Raw genomic sequence first — 22,318 nt, 5'->3', positions numbered from 1 at the left:
GATAAATCAAATTTGGAAGGCAAGAAACTTCAAGTAAGCCTGGGGTGTTGCCTTTTAGATGTCCTCACCAAGAGGATGTTACAGGATCTCATGGTGGGTTTTAAAAATGCTGCAACATAACTGAATCTCACTTCCTTTCTTTATAAGAATTCATTTGAAAAATTCCTTCTGTTCTCGAAGATACCATGAGATTCTCAGTGGAAATGCTTCACAGAGCAAGTCAAATCTGTCCTCTGGAGGAGGTCTGAACTTTAAAATTGCAAATGTGGATGGCATGCATGTCACAGGAGTGCACCAGTACTCAGCTATTGCAAATCCCATCATTGTGCCTTTCACATTTGAAACAGAAAAACATGTTATGTTTGTAAAACAAGGGGCTCCTTCACTTCTCACATCAGCATGCTCAGAAGGATGAATGCCCAGCTACAAAGACCCACACTCTCAGACCTATGCTCAAAAGTCAAAGGCCCACATCAGAGCTCTCAAGAGTACAGGAAGCAGCCTAATTTTCAGGATTTAAAAAAGTATAAACACCAAGTGATATGCTATTGTCTTCAATCTGGTGGACAAGTATGAATTAAGTACAATTAAGTAACAATTCTGTTGCAGACTCAAGAAGGAATGAATATCCTAATTCTCAGGAGTGGATTACAAAACAAGCAACTGAATTATAAAACAAAGTGTACTTTTTTCTCTTCAATAAATTAACTTGCTTCAAGTCCAGTTGTATTAATTCTATTTGATTCCACCACAAAAAGCAACCTACATACCCGAATGGCGACCTCTAATAGAACACTAAAAGCTCACATCAGTAAAATTAACCTTATGTGAAAACCATTGGAAACCAGTTTCTAAATCTTCTGAGCCACCTTTTAAACCACTTCCACTGGAAGAACACAAAACAAGACAAAAACAAAGTAACAAAAATGCACATTTGAAACACATTTGACTATCTTTCTAAAAATTAATAAACTACTGTGAAAGAAAGATGTAAGTGGGCACTGGACCACCTTGTGATTGGAGACAGGCATTAACCACACTTAACTATTCCCCAGCTTCTTTTACCCAATCAAATATTCTGGTATTTTGGAAGGAAATGCTTTGAGGTCACAACTTATGTGCAGAGTGCTCCACACAATCAAGAGTTGATCTCACATGGACTAAACAGGCCTTACAGTAAATTTATATTTAGTAACTTTACTGAACAAATAGTTTTATCCTCAATCAAAACCTGACTCCATTGAATGACAGCTTTAGTAAGTATTGACAGAGATGCCAAACACCACTTAACCTACATTACATATCTTTTTTCACCATTACATTTTTTTAAATAGTACATGAAATATTTTTCTGAACAAATTTTTAAACACTGTTTTACTGTCTCTCTCAGGTAGCTCAATTCCTGTTCTGCTGTTTTCAATTGCCTCATCAGCACTTAGAAGATCAAATTTCAGTGACTTCAAGATATCCAAGCATCAGTATGCAAGCCAAAATTTAATTCAGAAGCTGAAAGAAAATCAGTAAAACTACTTTTAGAAGGGAACAGCTTTACTTTATCTATCAGAGTTTCTACTGCCTATAATTCAATTTAAAAAAAAAAATTTTAAAAAACCACTAACCAAGTACAAATGTTTTTGGCCAGAAATAGAGAAGCATGGAATATTAATACCTTCAAAATGCATAAGGAAAAATAAATACTTAGCCAGAAGCATACCAACATCTAGTCTTTGTAAAGAGACAACCCTGCAAAGAATGACCCAACCACCAGTGAATTCAAAATAAAAGTTAACTATTTTGAATAGATGTTTGAGCTAATCCTCTATCAGTATGGGAAAAACTGAATGTTAAATCAGCTTTGCCAGGAATAGAATTTGTGGCTCCAGAAACAGCTTTAAAAGGAGAATTATGTCATCTTCTTAGGATTCAGGAAGGAAAAAAAAGTAACTGTTATCCAGCATCATTCTCTGCATTACTACTCCAGTCCTCTGGGCTTACCTTTGTAGAATGCCATTTTCTTGTGGTATAACACCATTTATAGCTGCCTGAAAAGAGAAAACAAATTTTGAGTCAAGCATGCAGAACAAAAATACATCAGAACTTTCATATGTTTGGAAGAGCAATCAGCTTGCTTCAAAACATGCCCTAAAATGCTCTCTATCTAGTGAATATTCTTGGTGAACATACCATCATTATGGTATCTACATAAAATAAAAACCGTATCTAAGTGAAGAACAAACATGAGCTGAAGCTCCTGCTTGTGTGTGATGGATTTCCCAGGTGGAATGCCAGGGAATAGACTGCATGGCCCATGTTGAATCAGTCTAACACTTTGGTACTCACTCCCAAACACACTGAACCAACTGTGCAGAGCCCAGGCAGCATCAGAGCACATCCCCAGAAAATCTGATGCTCCCCAGAAGCACCAGCCATGGCCAAGCCCATTAAAGCTGCCCAGCTGCACACCCCCTCCATCACACCCACAGACACCAGCCAGCCTCCTCAGGCTGCCAGGGAATCACACAAGGGACCATCCCAAAAATGTAAACATTCCTCAGGTAGAAAAGGAAGCATTTTTTTTTAAGCAGGGTTTATGCAGTTATATTCCATTCCATGCTGTCCAAATCATCAACAGCAAGGTTAAACACAGATTGGAGCATCCCACTCCTCTCCATTTGCTCCTGTATCAGCAGCAACTCATCCATTTTCTACCCTTACCTCTAATACCCATCCTCATATGTCAGATACACCTGACCTGTTGGCCAGAACACCTGGTGAATGAGTGTCTGGGCCCCAGTGAAGAAGGGAACACTGATGTTTAGCAGGTCACAGATTCCCTGCTACTCCAGGAGGACAAAATCATACCCTGTGACTGAACTACTGACAGTCATCATCTATCAACACCATTTGTACTGATGTTAAAAATACATAGCTCAAGTAAGTGCTTAATAAACACAAAAACAGACATAATCAAGATTTAAATGCTATGGTTTCTTTTTCTCTGAATATATAAACATTACTTTTTACATTTCCATTAATAGTTAAGGCTACATGAAGTCAGAAAGTTTTATTGTTGAACTCAGCTGAATTACTGTGATACTGCAATAAGGTTTATCCTGCATTTAGAAACAAATATTGCATTAATAATAATTTTAAAAGCAGAGAAGGAAAAGGTCAGAGGTACCCATAAGCTCCAGCAACAACCCATGAGGCTGTATCAAATTACAGCAAAACAAAGTTCCCTACCAGATCAGGTTTTAAATCAGTTTATCCACTGTGCATGGCAATAATCAGTGGTTTCTTTTTAACAATGTGTCTCATTTATCATCACTGTGGTTTTTACACAGCTCTTGATCGTGTTCATCTAATAAACCTCCAGGAAAGAGTAGGAGGTTTTGGTTTATTTGGGTTTTTCTGGATTGGCTTCTCACTCCCATACTCTTCAGCAACATACATTTAATTCATGTCAATCAAAAGATGGTTGGCTGAGAGACAAAGCTATCCTTTATTTTGCATCTGTAAGATACACAAAGCAAATACAGGTTTTGCACCACAAAACCTACACTAAAAATGATCTGCTGGTGCAACAAAATTCTCTTTACTTGGGGAAAAGAAGCTGCTTCAGCTGTGAAGAAATACAGCAATGTGGCATTTTCACACTTCTGTCAAAGCTCTGTTTCCAAGGATTAAATCAGCTCAAACTTCTTCTAGCCTAGTTAGAGGGGTTAAATACAATAGAGGTTCCAAGCTATTTTCTTTAAAACTGAATAACTCACTTGTTCATATATCCCCAGTTTTGTAAACTTGATGACATTTAAGGGGCACAGGAGTAAGAAAAAACAGCAGAAGCATTATGTACTTTTTTGATGGAAAGACCTCTATTAACCACACTGTAAAACTAAAGAGTCCAGACAATGTTTGTTAAGCAAGATGGAAGACTAAAATAATGTAGACAGCAAATGGTAGCAGTGCACATGTACATACTGCATAAATATTAAATATCCATGTTCTAACAAGACAGCTATAAGTAGACCCTGCAAAGCAAAAAAAGAAAAAGGAACAACCATCTGCTTTAGAATTTCATTGGGAGAAGGTTGTGACTATAAAAATAAAAAAAAAAATTAAAACAAGAACACGTTACTAAGGCAAGATCTGTTCCAGGCTGTTCTTCCCCAGTGTCAGTCCCCTTTGAGAGAGGCTCACATCTCTATGGTTATGCAAACCTTTCAAGATATTACATTTTTTTGTCTCTCCAAACAGGGATCTCTGATCATCAGAACTACCCTGTGTGGCTAACTTATAATAATTCAAAATGTTTGTTAAACTCAAAACAACTTTAATAACCAGTGCATCAAATCAACTGATGGGTTATTAATATAAAGAAACCATGTCTGGATCAGAAAGCTCCTCCAGCTCCCAACAACCTTCTGCTGAGAGTGATGTCAGGGGAGCAGCACTGTGCTGATGCTGCTCTCACACTGCATATCCACAAGTGTCCCAGCTGGATCCAGGGCACCACAGCTTTCTAAAGCTATCACTGTTTAAAGAGTGAAATTCACCTTAAATGGAAAATTATAGGAGCTTCAGAAGATTTTTCACAAAGCCAAGGATCCTAGGTGTGTCTCAGTGTTATCCATACACAAATTCTGCCATAACACTGGAACCCACTGTCCCATCCTGGAACAGAATCATTTCTGTTTTGATAACAATCTTCAAACAACTACCAGGCCCACAGTGTAGTTCATTAAATTATAAACTGAATGTAGCTCTTCTTGATTTATACATTTTGTTTAGGGATATCAATCATATATCCAGGAATTGGAACAGCTTATTTAAAAATTCATTAATTGACCTAACTGGACCTGTTTTGGGCCAGAGAGACATCCAGAAACAACTTCCAATCCCAAGCACCTGTGACTCCATCATCCAATAATACAGGTTATCTTCATAAACATACTGTGAAAACTGGGGTTTTTTTAAATGAAAAGGATGTCTAGAATATGATAAAAACTGGACTAACTAGTGCCCATTACAAAGGTTCAAAGTAACAATATTTTTGGTGTGATTTTTCAGCAGCATGCTTCCAAGTTACAGTACTGAAATACATTAAATCCAACTTTTTGGTTTCCCAAAAACATAGGGAACAGTAAAGCAAAAAGGTTAATGAAAGGTTAGCAAATTCATTAGCAGTTTGGACAGCACAAAAAATCTGTGGCATTTTGAAATTATTTAGGTACCTAAAGAACACTGGGAAAGCAGACTGAAATTCAGAATTTCTCCTCAAGAGAATATTAACTTAACTAGATTAGTCAGTTCTGACTAATTGTGACTATCTTGTATGAGTACAAAACAGTATTAGAAGGAAAACCAAGAATCACCATTCCTTAATTATCTATTGAAACAACAATGTCAATGACTTCCTTCAAAATAACATAAATGTAGAGTACAAAGCACATCTTAGAGTGACTCTCATCCCAGGGTCCTATGAATAATGTGGGTTTTTAGATAGCACAAATATTGAACCCACAAGTTGTAAATAAATACTCAGTGGTTTTCACAAAGTTTGAAGATGGGCTGGATTTACCAAAAGCAGAAGTCTACATACACTGATTGAATATTCAAATGAGGCAAGGGCAAACTACAGATGGGAGTGTGTAGTTTTCAAATTTCTAGAATTTCCAGGATTTAAAAGGGATGTTTAGATGAATTAAGAGTTAAAGGCATTTGCAATGGGTGAGTTCTTCCTCCCCTCTTGTTCCTCCCCTGTCCTTCCCAACCTCCAGAGCACACAATGGTTTTGGCTGACAGATACAGACCCCTCAACATTTCCTTCCCCTTTGGAATCTCCACCCCAGTGAAGGGCAAGAGCATTCACAAGGCACAACACAAGATCAGCTCTCCAAGACAGGGCACTAGAAAACACATCCATAAGCAAAAGGAGAAAGCAAGTTGGAGCAGCACAGAGTGGAAGAACAATCCTTTGAGAGGAAGAGGCTGGAGAGATGTAAATAACCTGCACACCTGGGAGATGCACGAGTTCCACTGGGATAAATAACCAAACCAGTTTAACACAACCAGCACAAGCTGCTCCCAGAGAATTCCAAAAGCCTCATTTAGGTTTGACTGCATCCAGCCAGTGAGACCACTTGAGTTTTCTTATCAAAGCCCTCACAGAGCTTTACATTTGTTTAGCTAAAAACTGAGGAGGTTTACATTAAACAAACACAGTACACAAATGAAACCTGAGACAGGGTAATGAGAACTGCCATGGGAGATGATCCAAAACCCAAAGTTGTCCAACCAAATGGCAGCAAGTGCTTCAGAAAGTCACAGGGAATTATAATGGAGTAACCGGCTCATGGGACATTCTCTTCCAACTCCCTGATTTTCTGACACATTTAGATTTACAGTATTAGTAAATTTTTTGTGTATTTAACTTAAGGCAATAGCCTCATAAACCACATATTTAATTATTTCTATGAAATTCAATAAAAGCTTGTTTTGATTAGAGGATTCATTTATTATGGCTTTCAAAAATCTGTATTTTCCCCCAAATGCTACAAACTCAGATTTTACTTTTGGTTTAACACATCTGGCAAGTTGTAAAAAAACAAAGTTCTGCATTTTGTGTCTTTACTATTCATCTTGCCTCTCCTCCTTGTTATATGATTAATATTTTCTCAATATAAAAACTCTTTCTCTCAAATCACAAATGCAGAAAGTTGACCTCATGCTGTTTTCAACATTAGCAGAAGCAAAGACAGGAAGAGGTGCTAGCCACTGCTAGGACAGTATTTAAAATTACAACCAAAAAATCAGGCATTTTGTTGTTTCATACTCAGAACAAAGAAAAACTTGTTTTAATCTTTGACTCTTTCAGCATTTAATCTTAGATTCATTTTTCTGATTATTTAAGTGAAAGTAATACCAAAACTTACATAGAAAACCTCACTACAGAGGGTAAGATGACACAAAAGACAAACATACTGTGGTTTTCAGTTCTGCAGAATAAAAGAACTTTGCTGTTATATTTTGGAAATATTAGCCTGGATTCATCTGCTTGAGGATCACTCAAGATATGCTGAATTTTAAAAAGTGCAACAAAATACACTAAAAAGCTCTCATTAAATAATCCCTAATAAAATTTTTTAAACATTGCTTGTTTTTTTTTTATTTTATTATATATTTCCACAGCACAAAACCGGCCATTAATAATACTGTTTATAATTGCCGGTCCATTGCAAATAATTCTACTCCTAATTTGGGCTAAATGTGACATTCTCCCTGACAAACAATACCCTACTCTAATTTTCCTGCTTTCACATGATAAACTTCTTATCCTAAAGATTTAAAATCCATTTTTTATCTGCTGTTCAAACAAAATAAATGGACAATAGAACTTTGCTTTCTACAGTGGAAAGAAGGGTTTTTTAAAAAAAAGAATGGAATCAAACCCCAAAACTGAACAAATACTATCCAGAAAGAGGAAAAACAAATAACTAAATGATAAAAAAAAGCAAAAGTGAGACAAAGCAGTCATGAAAGGACTGAAAAAGCAAAAGTGAATTTCAAACTGCTTCCAAACTATAAATCTTAAGTGACAAAGGAACATATTTTCACATGCAGTAAAGCAGAACAGGAGAAGTGCAAAGATTTATTAATTCCTTTTGAGCACAGAAATATTTCTTAAATTGAAACTAACTCACAGGGCTCTGCTTCATGCATATATTTCAGTAATAACAGTAAATGTTTTGAAATAATGCTACTCTAACAACTTTCTTTTTTGCAAATACTAATTTGGGCTAATTTTCAACACTGGCAAATGCAGACACATCTAAACATTTGCTCTGATCTGCTCATACTATGATTTTGGGAAACTGGATAAAAAGTAAGACCACATACAGACTCCTCTTGCAATCAGTTTACAACAATAAAAAAGTAGAAAATTCCAGAATAAACAGCAGAAATGTTAGTAACTGGAGCTGACAAAAACATCCTGTGAGTATAAGTCAAATACTGCAAGGTGGATTAATGCAACAAAGCTGCATTAATTACCAGCATTTCCTTCTGCCCCAAGACATCCAGATTGGACTCTGAGATTCCCAAGCAGGGCTATGTGGCTTCTGAGCAGTTTTATGCAACTACCAAATCTCACCTGCTGCAAGCAAGTCTGAGATGTGCATTCCAAACAAGAAATCCATGAAACCTTCTGCAGAAATAGCAATCACTTTAACCAGAAAGAGCTTTCTGCAAACAAGATCACCTTACTATACACACAGCTCCTTTGAAACCATTACTCTCAGAGGTTACAAAAATTGACTGCTAGGTGTTGAAGTAATAAAAAATATTATTCCACTTAGATTTTTAAATTAACTCAGTAATATTTAAATAACCAAATTACTAATTGTGCCTCAGTAGTAAGAGAAGGAATCTCTACCTGTGTTATTTTTGGCAGGCTTTTCAAGGCAAAGGAATGAGTCAGCTTTTTCCTGTAGCTTATGTTATACTTGCTGGCATCTCCCCAGCTTTGTAAGTCTCAAAAGTATTTCCAAGTGCTAGACGTGAAGTTACACCCACAAAGTTTATACAGAATGACAACATTTGTCCCCATCGTGGTTAAAATTTAACCAAAAACTGTAATTGAACTACAATGAAATGTCTTCTATGCATTCTGCTTTATTTCAGCTTGCCTTCTTTACAACAAATATACTTCATGAAAAGCTGCAAAACAATAGAATTGCTAATAAAGCAAAAAATTAACATTTCATCAAAAAATGCCACATGAATACATTCATACAGATGATTCACTTCATCAGCAAGAGAGCACGCGTTGAAATAGTTCACAATTAGCACCCTAGATGTGGTTTCCCATTTCTCCCTACATCTTTGGTGGCTTCAGCAAATTTCTTCCTGTCACTCCTACAACGTGCCTAAATGCACTAGGAAGCCTTCCAACACTTAGATATACTTCTAAAATTCTGAGAGGAAAAAAAAAACCACTACATTTTGCACAGTTCCTTAATTTTATATTGTCACTCCCTAATTCCCCAAACAAAGTCCAACAGAAATAAAAAACTCATAATTTTTTTCAATGTGTTTTCCTGGCATAGTGAAAGTAAAGAACATGTACACATTTCTAAGCAGCTTAAGGATCAGCAAGTACCTGAGCTGATTCTAGTTCAGCAGGAATAAAGGAAAATAATCTACTCTTAACCACCCACTCAAAACTCATTGACATGGAAAGGGAAAGTTTGCTAGTACTAAAAATATTAATACATAGAAAGCAGGAGAGTCAGATACATCAAAGACCATGCCTTGATATGAATATTGGAAGATGTTCTGAACTCCCATATTTTTACCCCTCTCCTAGTTATTTTATGTGAATTTGAATGGCAATGCTAAAATGCAAAGTTTAGGGATAAGCTACCTCATGACAATGTATTTTTTGTTCAGTTTTTTAAAAACTAAACAAGTGGATTTTTTTTAGCCATTCATTGTAACATACTAGCTCTAAGAAGGTACTACCAGGGAAGAAAATTCAATGACACAAGAACTCAGGACACAAAAAGTCAAAAAGATACTGTCAAAAGCCTAAGGTCCCTTCACTGAAAAGCCACAATAACCTGAAATATCAGCAGTATTCCAATAACCCCAGCTGTAATCAGCCAACTGCCTAATCACTAATCCACAATAAAAAAATAATTATGCAAGATTTAGCTTAAAAGTTTGGAAAGCAGGAAGCCCCAAGGTGAAGTTTGTAACCTGCAAGTTATCTCAGTATTCTTCCAACAGCCTGTGCTGAACTGCTTGAGGAGCAGCAACCCAAGCTGCCAGGACAGGCTAAGGAGAGTTTATTTAAATAAAACTAGAAACTGTTCTGGTATTCAACAGGATTGCAAGTAAATCCATTTTTAAGACACTCTGCTTTGAAAGTCTGATGGCTCTAGATGGCTCCTAGGTTTTTCACAAGTAAGGTTCACAAAATAGCCACAGCACTGGCATGGATGCTTGCTCTTAAATAATTTACTTAGTTTTTCTCCTACTCACACAGTCCCAGCATGACTCAGTGACAGACTAAACACTTGTCAAACACATGTTTATAAGATGTGTGCAATTTTTAGTTCAACAAGTCACAGGGTAATAAACTACAGAGACCTCATACCAGCCAATTCGCTATTAGTATATTCTAGAAATTTGTTGTGAAACTTGAATGTCTCAGGACAAATGAATGCTAAGCAATCTTCACAGAAACTACCAATACAGAGGCAGCACCTCAAAAAAAGTATTTGTAAAACTAGGGCAGGTGGATGGTGCATCCATAGAGCTCCAGCAGTGCTATCAGGCAGTACTGGGATCTCAGGTGCTGCTTTTTGTTTATTCTCAGAACACAAAATTCTCTTAAAGAGTTAAAAGAAACAAGAGTATTTTACCATGAACAGAAATCTAAATTTATTAGTCCCATTCCTTGTTTAATCACTGTACAAGAAAAATCTGAGGTTATTTCTTAAGTAACTAAAATTACTTAAGTAACTAAAAAACTAAATTACTTAAGTAACTAAATTCTACTTATTATTTGAAAAGGAGAGACAGAATTTACATTTCACTCTACAATAAAAAAGCAAAGCTTTACCTAAAATCTTCTCCACTCTCTTTCTGGTCAGAAAAAGAACTAAAATTTCATATACATCATCACAATAACAAAATAAAGCTATAAAACACAATCACAACCCCTTTGCTACCCTCACATGAATAAAACAGGTTTTGGGGGATTGTTTTGGGTTTTTTTAAATGGATGAATGTGCATACAGCTATGTGGAAAGTCATACCAAGATTATAACTGCCTATAGACTACACATTTCATATAATCTTCCACCAAAAAATACATTAAAAGGAAATGTGTGTTACCAAAGATTAAGGCATTTGAAAGTAAATAAAAACAATTAATTTAATACTGGTTTTAAGAATCAGAAGCCTTCTGTGCTACCACCCAGCTACAGAAAATACACAGCATGCATCTGAGCTTACTCAAAGACACAGAAATGTCACTTTCAAAGCTGCAAAAAGCTGGAAATATGAAGAATGAGAAATGCAACAATTTTTGCAAGCAGGGATCCCTAATTTAACAGAAAACACATTAAAGACTTCTAAGGGGGATTTCTATAGTCCTTTGTAAAAGACAAGTTCACATACAATTGTGTCCTATTGGGAGAGATTAATGCTGCAGTTGAACACACAAAAAGACCTGAAACTTCTGAATTTCCTGGAGAACAGGTACCATGCCCATGGGATGCTGAACCAGTGGGATGCCCATCCACCAGCACTCCTTGGGATTATGAACTCAGGGCTTCCTTCTTCCTTCCCTCTGCTGGCAGCAGGGCGGGGAATGCTGGACAGGCTCCTCACTGCAGTAGCAGTGAATCTAAACCTGCTGAGCTGACAAGAACATGTTCCACAAAAGAACACCTGTCTAAAACAAATGTTCCTTAAAAAAAAAAAATTAAAAAGGGATACAAACCTCTGCTTCCAGCAGGCAGAGGTGACTGCTCATTTGACCACAGGGAGAATGTGATTAATACAGACAAGCCCAAGTGAAAATCCCTCAGATCTAGTCCTAATGAGAGGAATATTGCCATATTCAGCATGCAATTCTAAAGTAAAGAAAATAGCAGGTCAGCAACACAAAATAAAAGGGTCAGTGTGATGAACACCACCATGAGGTGCAGTCCTGGTTCCCAGCCACTGAAACAGCCTGCTTGCAATGCCCCAGCAGAGCTGCTGAGCACATGACATAAACACACACTGAACACTGCCCCACATTTAAGGAAAAGAAAGGGCCCTGTGCCAAACTCAAATTAATCACCTAGCTTCTGGAGGCAGGCTAATTCAAATCAATCAAAATAACAGAGAGAGAGAGAGAGATCACATCTAAGGTGCAGCAGGGCAAACCAGAGAGAAAGAGAGACAAAAAACAGTGTTAGTGTATCAGTTTTACCAGCTCCTACTCAAAACTGCTACACATCATAACAAAAGGATGTAATTGTTATTGATAGAGATACAAATAACAGATTGCTGATAACTGTCACAAGCCCATTTTTTGCTATTCCCACCTAAATGGGCACATCCAAGAGAAATAAAAAATTGCCAAGTCCTCCCTGATTTCTCAGTCCAATTTTTTTGTCTGCTCAGTTACTTTTTTCCAAAATACATTACATAGATGTAAATACACATATACAAAATTGGTACTTGGAGTAAAAAAAAAAAATCCTGTCTGACAAATATTGTTTTCCAAGAAGTTTACAAGTAAGATGAAAAAACCTCCATCTGTCTAAGTTATCCAATTAAAATTAAAAGTTCTAGTTGAGAGTTGAAGCTTTATAAAAACAGATGTTCAAAATACACAATTTCTCCTTCCAAGATAGAGAATCACTTCTTGTCAAGTGATTCTTGGAACCTGAGTATGACAGGAGCTACAAGTCATTCCATCTCCAGGTGCACTAAACTGGTTTTACAGAAAGTTATACTGTGCTTTGACCCTCTACCAGAATACAGAATAATCAAGCCAAGTACAGCAGGAAGGCAGAAAGGTCATTTTGAAAATAAAAAACAGGGGGGATTTTATATAACTACATAATCATTATATACATATTTACAAGTAAACTGAATATTGGATAATAAATACCCCTCTCCCACTGTTATTTTGATGAAATTTATTTTCTTCTTAAAGTAATGCTAAAAAGCACCTCATCTATATTTAAAGTTCTCTTGGAAAACACATGAAATAAAAACATTTTTAAATCAGGGAATAGGAGTCACAATAGAAATGGCCATCCTGGAAAAATCAGAAAATTAATGTGATGAATCCTGCTTTTCATTCAAAAAACCTGTTCTAATTGCCAGTACAGAATATAAAGTCATGCTGCATATGAAGGACTTGAATTTTTCATTAAATCTGCTAAAGGTAGAGCAGACCACTTGCTTTCATGCACAGATTCAAACACTGGATCTCAGGAGAGCAAAGAGCTCTCACCTGTGTAATAACCTCACATATACAAATGTCCACACTGCATAAGGTCAAGTTAGTAATGCATGATTTTCCTTTTAAAATGTACCATCATCAGAAACATTTCAGCAGACACAGAGTTGGGATTTTTCACTCTTTTATTTTATTGTTTTTACACAAAGTTTAAGATATATTTATGTGTCATTCTTACCTTCACATGCCAAAAGAGAAGGACAGAGTCTAAATGGGCAAGCTATGAAATCATCAGACTTTACAACAGACAGAAATTGCTAACTTCTGCTTCCTCACATGGTAAAAATTACTGTAAATTAATAGAGCTGAAAGAAATGACACTCAGGAAATAACATATCAGCAACCCTGGGAGGCTGAAGAGAGCTGGATCCATTTATAGCAGAATGCCTGAAGAGATCATTATATTATCTATGTTGATTTTCTGTATCTCACAGAACATCTGAAACATTTTGTCACCCAGCCTATAATAAGCCCAGTAATTAGGCTACAGTGTTCTAACACAGAAAAACCCTAAGCTGCTCTATATGCAGCAGACCACCACAAAGACCAAGTCACATGCACCAAAGGGGACTAATTATTGGCAAAATTAGGCTTCATGATCCCACCAAGCAATTTTTACACTGCTGCTGCATATGAATTCCTCTGCAGCACTCTTGTGACCAATTTTATTTTGAGCACTTGAACAAAGCCAAGCAACCAAATATTTATGAAAGACTGGTTCCCATATTGCTTCAAGCAGCTACAGCAAAACATATACTTTGAACACTATAAAATATATACACCCTGAGACGTTTAAATCCAGTTTATTTAGTACCAAACTCAAGATAAATTAAAGGCAATTTATATTGTCTTAGAGCATCCTATACCGAGGATTAGAGATGAGACTTCTAATTGGGGTAAGTAATCTTTTAAAGTTCAAAAATAGGAAGCTGACATTTCAGTTCTAAATTGAAAAGAAAAAGGAATTCTGTTTAACTCTTAAAAAACACCAAAAGTAACTATGAGAAAAACTAAACCAAGAAAGGAGAGCCTTACACTTAACCCAGGTTTGGTTTTGTTTAAAGGTGAAATCAAATGTCCAAAAGATACAGAACAAAGTAACTGTAATAGGAAAGAGCCTGGTGACATTTTAACCCTTAACACTAAATTCTAGCAAGACCAGGGGGGGAAAAATGCTTACAAAGTAAGCAGCAGGAATATTTCTTCAGTGCAAACAAAGTAATCCTTAGAAGAACTTACACAAACACACAGTACTTGTAGCACAATGTAAGGAACTTTTTGTTTTGTGAACTTAATAACCTCTGCTGTGTCTGTGCATTCTGATGTACTTCTGTGTCAGCCCATGGCAGTGCCCACTTCCCTGTTTCTGTTTGGGATCCTTCTGCTTTCCAGCTCACCAGGGCTCCTTCTCTTGCTTGTTTTGGCTGAAGTCCCAGAGAAATAACAAAGCCCTTGAGCTGAGTGTCAGAGAGTTTAAGAAGCAACAGGTGCCCAAGGGAATCTTCAACCCTGGTCTTCAGCACAGCCCTGATAGTGCACGACATTTTTCCCAAAAGGGAACATGGAATTGAGATACAGACAGGCTGAGTGAAAAGCAAGAGTAAATCTCTTTGAGACAAGAACTTCCTTAACTTACGTATTTGGATTTTCCCCCTTTTGCTGCAGGAGTGCCCCTGAACTTTGGTTGATGACATCCAAACAGGATTTGCTTAGCTTTCTACTTACTAGCCTGGGTGCCTCACAGAAGATTTCTTCATCAAATACTGACTTCTGATTTTACTTCCAACATCATGGAAGTAAAGGAATGGACATTTTAAAGCCTCTGAATCAGATGCACAAAACAGAGTTAAATTAGAGAAAACAAAACAGAAATTGTGTTCTTCCCATTTACCTAACACTGGGGGCCAAAGGATGGCAGAGGAGCCCTTACCAAAATCATCATTACTTCACTACTGTCTTCATGAACTGTGAACCAACTTCTTCAAGTTTGGTTTTCCTTAGAAATCAAAAAAAAAAGTTTTGCTCTATGTTGAACAACATATTTAGTGCCAAACTAAAGGATTTCTTTACTTTTTCATCTCAACTAAAAATACTCCAAGAGCTTTTGGTTGAATTAAAACAAACCTTCCCCAATTTCTGGGCACTGAATCTGTACTTGACTACTGAATGTAAGGTATTAAACCATCCCCCCCAAAAAAAGCAAAAAAACAAAACAAACCAAAACAAATACATGGATCATGTACTTTTAATTCCCAAATAAAAAATGCTACATTTCTCATAAATCATGAGCCTCTCCTCAAGTTCTTTTGAAATGCTAAAAACCCTTGCCTAACAGAGATATTTGATTCTCTCTCACCCCAGGAACTCCTTTTCTTCAGTCTTCCTTCATTCTTCTGTTTTTACCTCCTTGTTAGATTAGCAGGGTTTGGCTTTCACTCCATTCCCTATTTTTACAAGAAGGCTGCTTTTAATAAAAATGAGCCAGTGTCCTATTAATGACACACCCTTAGGGCATCTCCTTCACTTCCAGTCTCCTAAATAATATTTTTTTTTCTTCTACAACTTACCATTTCCTTTTCATTTCCTCTCATTCATCTTCTGCCTAGTTGCAAAAACTATATCCCTTCCTCAAGTACCTGTTGCATTCCTAATTTTCTACCCTTTTTTACTTTCCCTAAGCCTTTTTTAAGCTTGCACATTTGGGTTATTACTTCTTTCCTCTCTATATTCTACTTCTAGATCATCTAGTAATCATTAATAAAATTAAGTATTTAAAGGTGTTCTCATAGTTTTAGAAACTTCACTCTGCTTTGTGCTTACTCTGGAGTCTCAGAAGGGACTTATTTGTTCTGACCATTTCTCATGGCAGTTCTCTCATTCAGCCCAACCTGTCGAGCATTTACTGTAATGCACACAATTTACAAATCCCCCAAAACCACATCCAATGGATCTACTGGATTTTACTGGGAACTTCACAACCTGAACAGAATGCATAAGGCTGCTCCTTCCCTTCCAACAAACAACTGCATTTTCAAAAGAGCTCATGCCATGTCACTACAAACTACCATGACTGTGACAGAAGATGTTTTAACTCCATCACTCAACACACACCTGGGTTTTTCTGTTTGAAGCCACTGATGACAGACACTCCCTTCTGCACACTGGCATCTCACTCTTGCTTATAGCATGTTGCAAAATAGAGACTCTGTTCATTTTAACACCTAGTTCACATAGTTTCTAGTTTGTACTGGTTTTCTACAATAGATTACAGTTGAAACTATATCCACAGCCCATTTTGGAAATCTAATTTTTTTTAATAATACCTTTCATTTAGAAAATTGTTTTACAAAATAGAAAATTGTTTTACAATTTAAAGGAAGATCACTTGCTTTTAAATTAAGTTTGTTGTAGTTTACACTTCTAAACCTTAAGAAATTGGATTAATAGTTTATTTATTTACTAATCCTATGAAGAGTCTTAAAACACCTAAGACTATTTTGCTTGGTTTTGTTGGTTTCCTCCTATTTGTCTGCACAATGAACCTTGTTGCAAAACAGATGAGCGGTTTTTTCAGGCTGTTTGTGGGGTTTTTGTTTGTACTTAATGGTGTCTGGATAGCACCAAATCTAAATAAAGTTATGGCTTTTTTAATCATCTGACTCAATTCTGCACAACCACCAACAATAGAAGAGCAACAATCCTAATTTTAAATTAAAAGCACATGAAAATTTGGAGAAGTTGCTTCACCTCCCATTTCTTCCACAGGAACATAAATCCTCAAAAACCCATGTGTGAATACACAGGTCTTCTTCTAAAAACACTATTCTTCATAATATTTCTTACCAAATGAAGCCAGAAGGAAACTAAACAAAATATGAAACATGGCTTTAGAGGACAGGAAAGAAATGAAAGAAGTCTGAAGACAATCAGAGCAGAGCAGGGTTTGTACAACTCAGGGTCATGTTTGCTTGGAGAAGAGGCTTTAAGAGAGCAGAAACAGCCTGCACACAAACAACCTGTTTGTCCCAGCCACGAGACACCCCCAAATTTGAAATAAAGCTACCAGCTGTCTCAGCAAGATGCCATGTCACTGTTACATGGGGTTGATCTATGAAGTCATTTTCTTAGAATACTTACCACTAAATCCCAGTTATTTTGTTCAAGCAACGTTATAGCTTCATCAATATTTTCAATACCAGTACATGCCTAAAAATAAAAAGAAGCAGTAAACAGAATTAAAAGCATTGATCAAAATCAAGGTAGTAATACTTATAATTCAATTAATTTCAGCAAGATGGCAGGAAAGGTATAGGTTTTCCCTTTCTGTAAAAAGAAGGTAATCCAGAAATGAGACTTCAGGCCTTAAACATCAAACATTCAGATATAATTCCCTATTCCATCAGAGGATTCTTCTGTAACCTTGAGCAAGCCACCTAGGGAAGCAAGACCAAGTAGTTATTTGTAAAATTAGGACAATAGTGCTGTCCCATAAAGGCATTTTGAGAATTCTACCTTCAAAACTATCATGCACTCATATTACTTTAAAAGGGAGCACAAAAACCCTTGAAGTTCCAGCCCTGTACTCTTGGCTTTACCTAGTTCAAGAAATCTAACACAACAGCATTATTGGTATTGTTAATGTTATGTTAACCCTCATAAAACCATATTTTGAACTGAGTTTAATTCCAAACCCAAGAGCACTTCTACTCAGCAAAAACTGAGATGCAGCAACCTGCTGCCTTTTTTTCACACCCAGACCTTTTCAACTGTTCAACTTCACCAGGCAGAGCATTGCTGTTCATCCTGCCATATATTTGCCACCATTCACATTGAAGCATATCAGATATATTTTAGCAGAAGAGAAAAAAGAAACAGTTAAGTTTCTTTCTGGAATTTATCTTTCATCCTAACCAAAGCTATGCCCTGTAGTCAAACACACAAGAGGAGTTCAGACTTTTACAAGATCTGAAACATGATCATATTTCTTCGTCTCTGCCATAGAGTTATGTAAAACTCTGGTATATAAAACTGTATCAAAAAAATAAATAAAACAAACCTTTTAACAGTAACAAGAGAGAGCCAGATATCAGCAGCAAACAGATCAGTTTTCCTGATTCCCTTTATGTTGTAAGAGAAGAAGGAGGCTAAGCAAACACCTTTTTCCTTTCAAGACATAAAAAGCAATCAGGTCATGTATTTCCCATGTTCTGACTTCTCTCCCAATTTACAATCAAGAAAACATAAAAAGAAGAAATCACAGAGAAATTCAAGGTTGATTGTCTCTTCCTAAATTCAACCCTGAAAAATTCCACACTTACAAAGCACTACATGCAGTATGTCAACACAAAATGGATTGGTGTGAAGGACCACAAGATGAAATTATGGAGAATTTTGCCTGCAGAGGGGAAGTAGCAGTTTCTACTGCTACACATTGATCCTCTCTGCAACAAGACAGAATTTCTTCCACTTCAGAGCATGCTGTGTTAATGCTGAATTTCACTCACTTCACATTGGGAATGCCACAAAAACACCACTTTGCTCTTCAGAAGCATCATTTTGCCTTCCTTTCCATTATTTCCTGCAGTTAGTTCTGAAGTTAAAAATGGGACAACACTTCAACACAATCCCCAGCAAATGCTTATACATTTATACACTTATGCCAGGCAGGTTTGAAGAGCTTGTCCTTTCTGAAATCACAGGATGGCTGATGCTATCATCAACCTGCCACTGGAACTGATGCAAACAGATCTGCTGCAAAAATCCTGCTTTGAGAAAAAGCTCTGCAGAATTGACAGTCTTTCTGTCTACATTTGGGTGAAATACACTTGAAGTGCTCATTACAGAAATAATTAATATTTCTCATTTGTCCTGTGAAACCTGCATGACTTTGGTTCCAACCTACAATAAGAACTTGACAACAATGTGTTGTTGTCACCCCTGGGTTGTGCAGATGAAGTTAAGGAGATGGTACCTACAATTCAGGATTTAACACTGGTTTTAGTTGTCTCCTCTTTTTATCATTCCTGCAGCTCCTCTGACTTGCCACTGTCCTCTCTTAGCCCATACCAACTGCAAATCAGTTCAGCTCACTTTGGCATACTCTCATTCTGACATAAACTCAACAAAATTAGCTTATCCTTCCACCAGAGCACACAGTGAAAGGAGTTATGACAGTGAGGGCAGAGTCATTAAAGAACCAATTCACCTGTGTGTCTGCATCCTTCCTGAATCATCTTTCTGGTGATTTACAATGTAAAACAGAAGCCTGCTCTTGGTCACTTAGCAATGCAGAGTCACTGGGTAACAAGAACAGACAGGTGTGAACACCAGCTGAAAATAAAAATCATCAGAATTCTTAATAACTAAGACAAGCAGTTTTTTAAATCTTTGCACCATTTTTACAATCCTTTTTAATATTTGATTTTGAGGAGTTCTTAAACTAAGATTTCACTTTCCAGATGGACCATTTTTGCTAGCTGTCAATAAAACAGAAAACAAACATTTCAGAATTGTAGCAGGAAAGAATGAGTGCTACTTATCAATGTACCCATAAAACAGATATTCCCAGATATTCCTCAACACACAGTTAATGTCAGAGTTGCAGCAATTTAAGATTATTTAGAATCTTATTGCATTTCACTATTTCAACATTCAAATCCTACATACTACAACACACAAATCAAGTCAGAAGCCACCAGTGAGACCAAAAACCCCCAGCAACCAAAAATTAAAGCTGCTTCCTTGTACCTGCATTATGTCATGCAAGCCAAATTTTTAAAAATCATCTGGTTTGCATGTCTTTGATTTTCCCTAAGAAATTAAGCACATGAGACAGGCAGTCCCTCACTGGCAAGCGTGACATGACGTCAAAGGCTCTGTAGTGACAGATTGGTCCCAGAACAACCTGGCCTGCTCCTGCCTTTGTTTTCTTTAGGGAAACACACAGGAAACCAGCAGGTTCTGTGAGCAACAGAATTAACAAAGTCTGCTTCCTCATGGGTTTGCCTCCCATCCCTAATTGCAAGGGCTGATTTAAGCTTTTCCTATGGCTGGAATATTTATAAGAGTTTCTTATAATGGACTGCTGGCCATATTACCTGGCTGTATTTTCATTATATTTGGAATAGTGTCATTGGTACAAGTCCAAGGGACACCTGGCACCTTAGGGCTCTATGCCTCACTTATCTAGAAAGGCAGACTAGAATTCACAGGGTTTAATTATTTACAATACATAAAGATGTTTTCCTCATGTTTATTCCTTTTATTCTATCCAAGCAAGAAACAAACAAACAAAAATTAAATAGGAAAAAGAAAGTTAAATTTGTTCAGAATCAGAAGTGAAAAAACCCTTCAAAATACAGCAGAGCAGATGAGCTCTGAAGATGCAAAAATACATCTTTGTTACTGAGCAAGTAAAGGGAGAGCCTGAGGAGACTTTTTATTATTCACAGATTATTTATTCAGCTTTATTTTCATGAGAGACCTGCTTAACAGAAGGCATTAAATATTTTAAAAGAAAATTCCTACCTGAATAGTACTAAATCTTCCTTCAGTGAGCAACCAGTACATCCTCTAAGTCATCAAAAGATGAAAGAAACAAACCACCACAGAAAAGGTAAAACCTTGAAGGCTCACTGATTTGTAAACCTTTACACATCAGAAAGAAACCAAGGAACTTTTTTGGAGGACAAAGGAAAAGCAAAGGTAGAACAAGTTCCTCCTCCTCTCTGCATTTCCTGTAAATCTAGGATATCATTTTCAGCAGCTCCAGAGACTCTGCAATCACTTCTGTGCTTTTCCAGACCACACAAGAGGAAAACGAATGGGAAGATGAGAAAACCATTGTTGTGTGTCGAATACATAATCAGAATCTGAAGATAAAGTTACTGAATGCTAAAACAACTTCCTTAGCATCCAGCTTTTCCAGGGCAGGTAAGTGTTTCCACCAGGCAGATCGAAGTTTGCATATAAAAAAAAATTCTGAGTGTTCTCCAAATTTTTTTTCCAGGAAGCTTCATATCCCCACAATGACAGAGATCTTACCCTTGCAATGTTTCACAGGTAACCATCAGGGGTCCTATCCTTGCACATAACATTCACCTTAATAAAAGGTGAGGAAACAATTCAATAAGAAAGAAGTTGTGGGGGCAGACAGGCTCCAAGGCATTTGGGACAAACCTAGGAGCTGCTTCCAAAAAGCTGTAAAGCAGGATGACAGACTGGCTCTTCTAAATCCCTTGCAGGGTGGTCTGAGCCCAGCAGCTGTAACAGCTGGATCTGGGTTTTGAGACCCTCTGTGCCACCCCACCCCAAGAGCACAGGCTCCAGCCACCTCCACAGCCCAGGGAAGCAGCTGCCCTCCCCATCTGGCAGCAGCTGCTCCCCAGCACCTGCTGCAGGGATCCAGGCAGTTGTTCCATGGCAGAGCTGGAAGGGCCAAGTGCAGCTCCCAGCACAGAGCTGGGCTGTTCCTGCAGCTGCTGGGGCTCACTCACAGCCAGGCACTGCTGCCCCGACAGCAGAGGCTGCAGCTGCTGCACAGGAGCTGGCAGCAAATGGCATTTGGCAGCAGGGCAGGATGTCTCTCACCTGTGGCACCATTCCCCTGCTCACCAAGGCAAAATGAGGCAGGCAAAGTATCCAAAGAGCCACATTTGGCCTAAGTCTCAACATTCCTTTTGAACAATTCCATATTTCCTTTGGCTACTGACAGTAGCTGCATTTTCTCCAAAAAAGGGATTGTCCCATGTCTAAGCTAACCCAAACTAGGCCTAAAACATTTTGTACAACAGGTTCAGGCCCATTAAAACCAGGCAGCTGTGAATTACACTGGGTAGCACTCGCTCCTGTAACAGTCAGATTTAAAAAATATCTGCAGTTCAGTCCATCTTTTCAATGTTTATCCAAAGCTACAATGCCCAAAGAAACAACTGCACAAAGGCACCAAAAAATTCAATGGGATTATCCAGGGAGAAAAGCTTTCACCCTCTGGGAGCTCCTACAATAGTCAGGAAGTCAGCATTAACTCACCTGCAAGTGCACAGACAGCACCCTAGGAAGTGCTTACTTTGAAAGCACCAAATAAAATTTTATTACTAGATAGAGCATGGCAACTAGAGTTAACTCTATTCCATAAAGATATATGAGGTTTTCAAAAGACATAAGAAATGCTGGCAAGGAACATATATTGTTAAAAATCAATTCACTATCCCTTGGGTAACTTACTCTTCAAAAGTTGATAGAGATCAGGGGCATGGAAAACTCTTTGGGTCCAGGCCACAAACCTCC

The 22,318-nt window shown here is 37.4% G+C and overlaps 1 protein-coding gene across 1 annotated transcript in view; it reads right to left on the bottom strand.

Moving 5' to 3' along the window:
• FAF1 (Fas associated factor 1) overlaps nucleotides 1–22,318 on the bottom strand; it is a 152,078-nt gene that overhangs the window by 118,459 nt on the left and 11,301 nt on the right. Inside the window, exons 2-3 of the mRNA XM_033067908.1 lie at nucleotides 17,168–17,236; nucleotides 1,996–2,042 (exon numbers count right to left, since the gene is read on the bottom strand). Of these exons, the coding sequence (XP_032923799.1) occupies nucleotides 1,996–2,042; nucleotides 17,168–17,236 (116 nt within the window). The remainder of the gene's footprint in view (nucleotides 1–1,995; nucleotides 2,043–17,167; nucleotides 17,237–22,318) is intronic.

The sequence above is a fragment of the Catharus ustulatus genome, chromosome 9, assembly GCF_009819885.2.
Source record: "Catharus ustulatus isolate bCatUst1 chromosome 9, bCatUst1.pri.v2, whole genome shotgun sequence".
NCBI lineage: Eukaryota > Metazoa > Chordata > Aves > Passeriformes > Turdidae > Catharus > Catharus ustulatus.
Note: the sequence above shows the minus strand (reverse complement) of the source record. Positions and strands in the feature narration are given on the sequence as shown.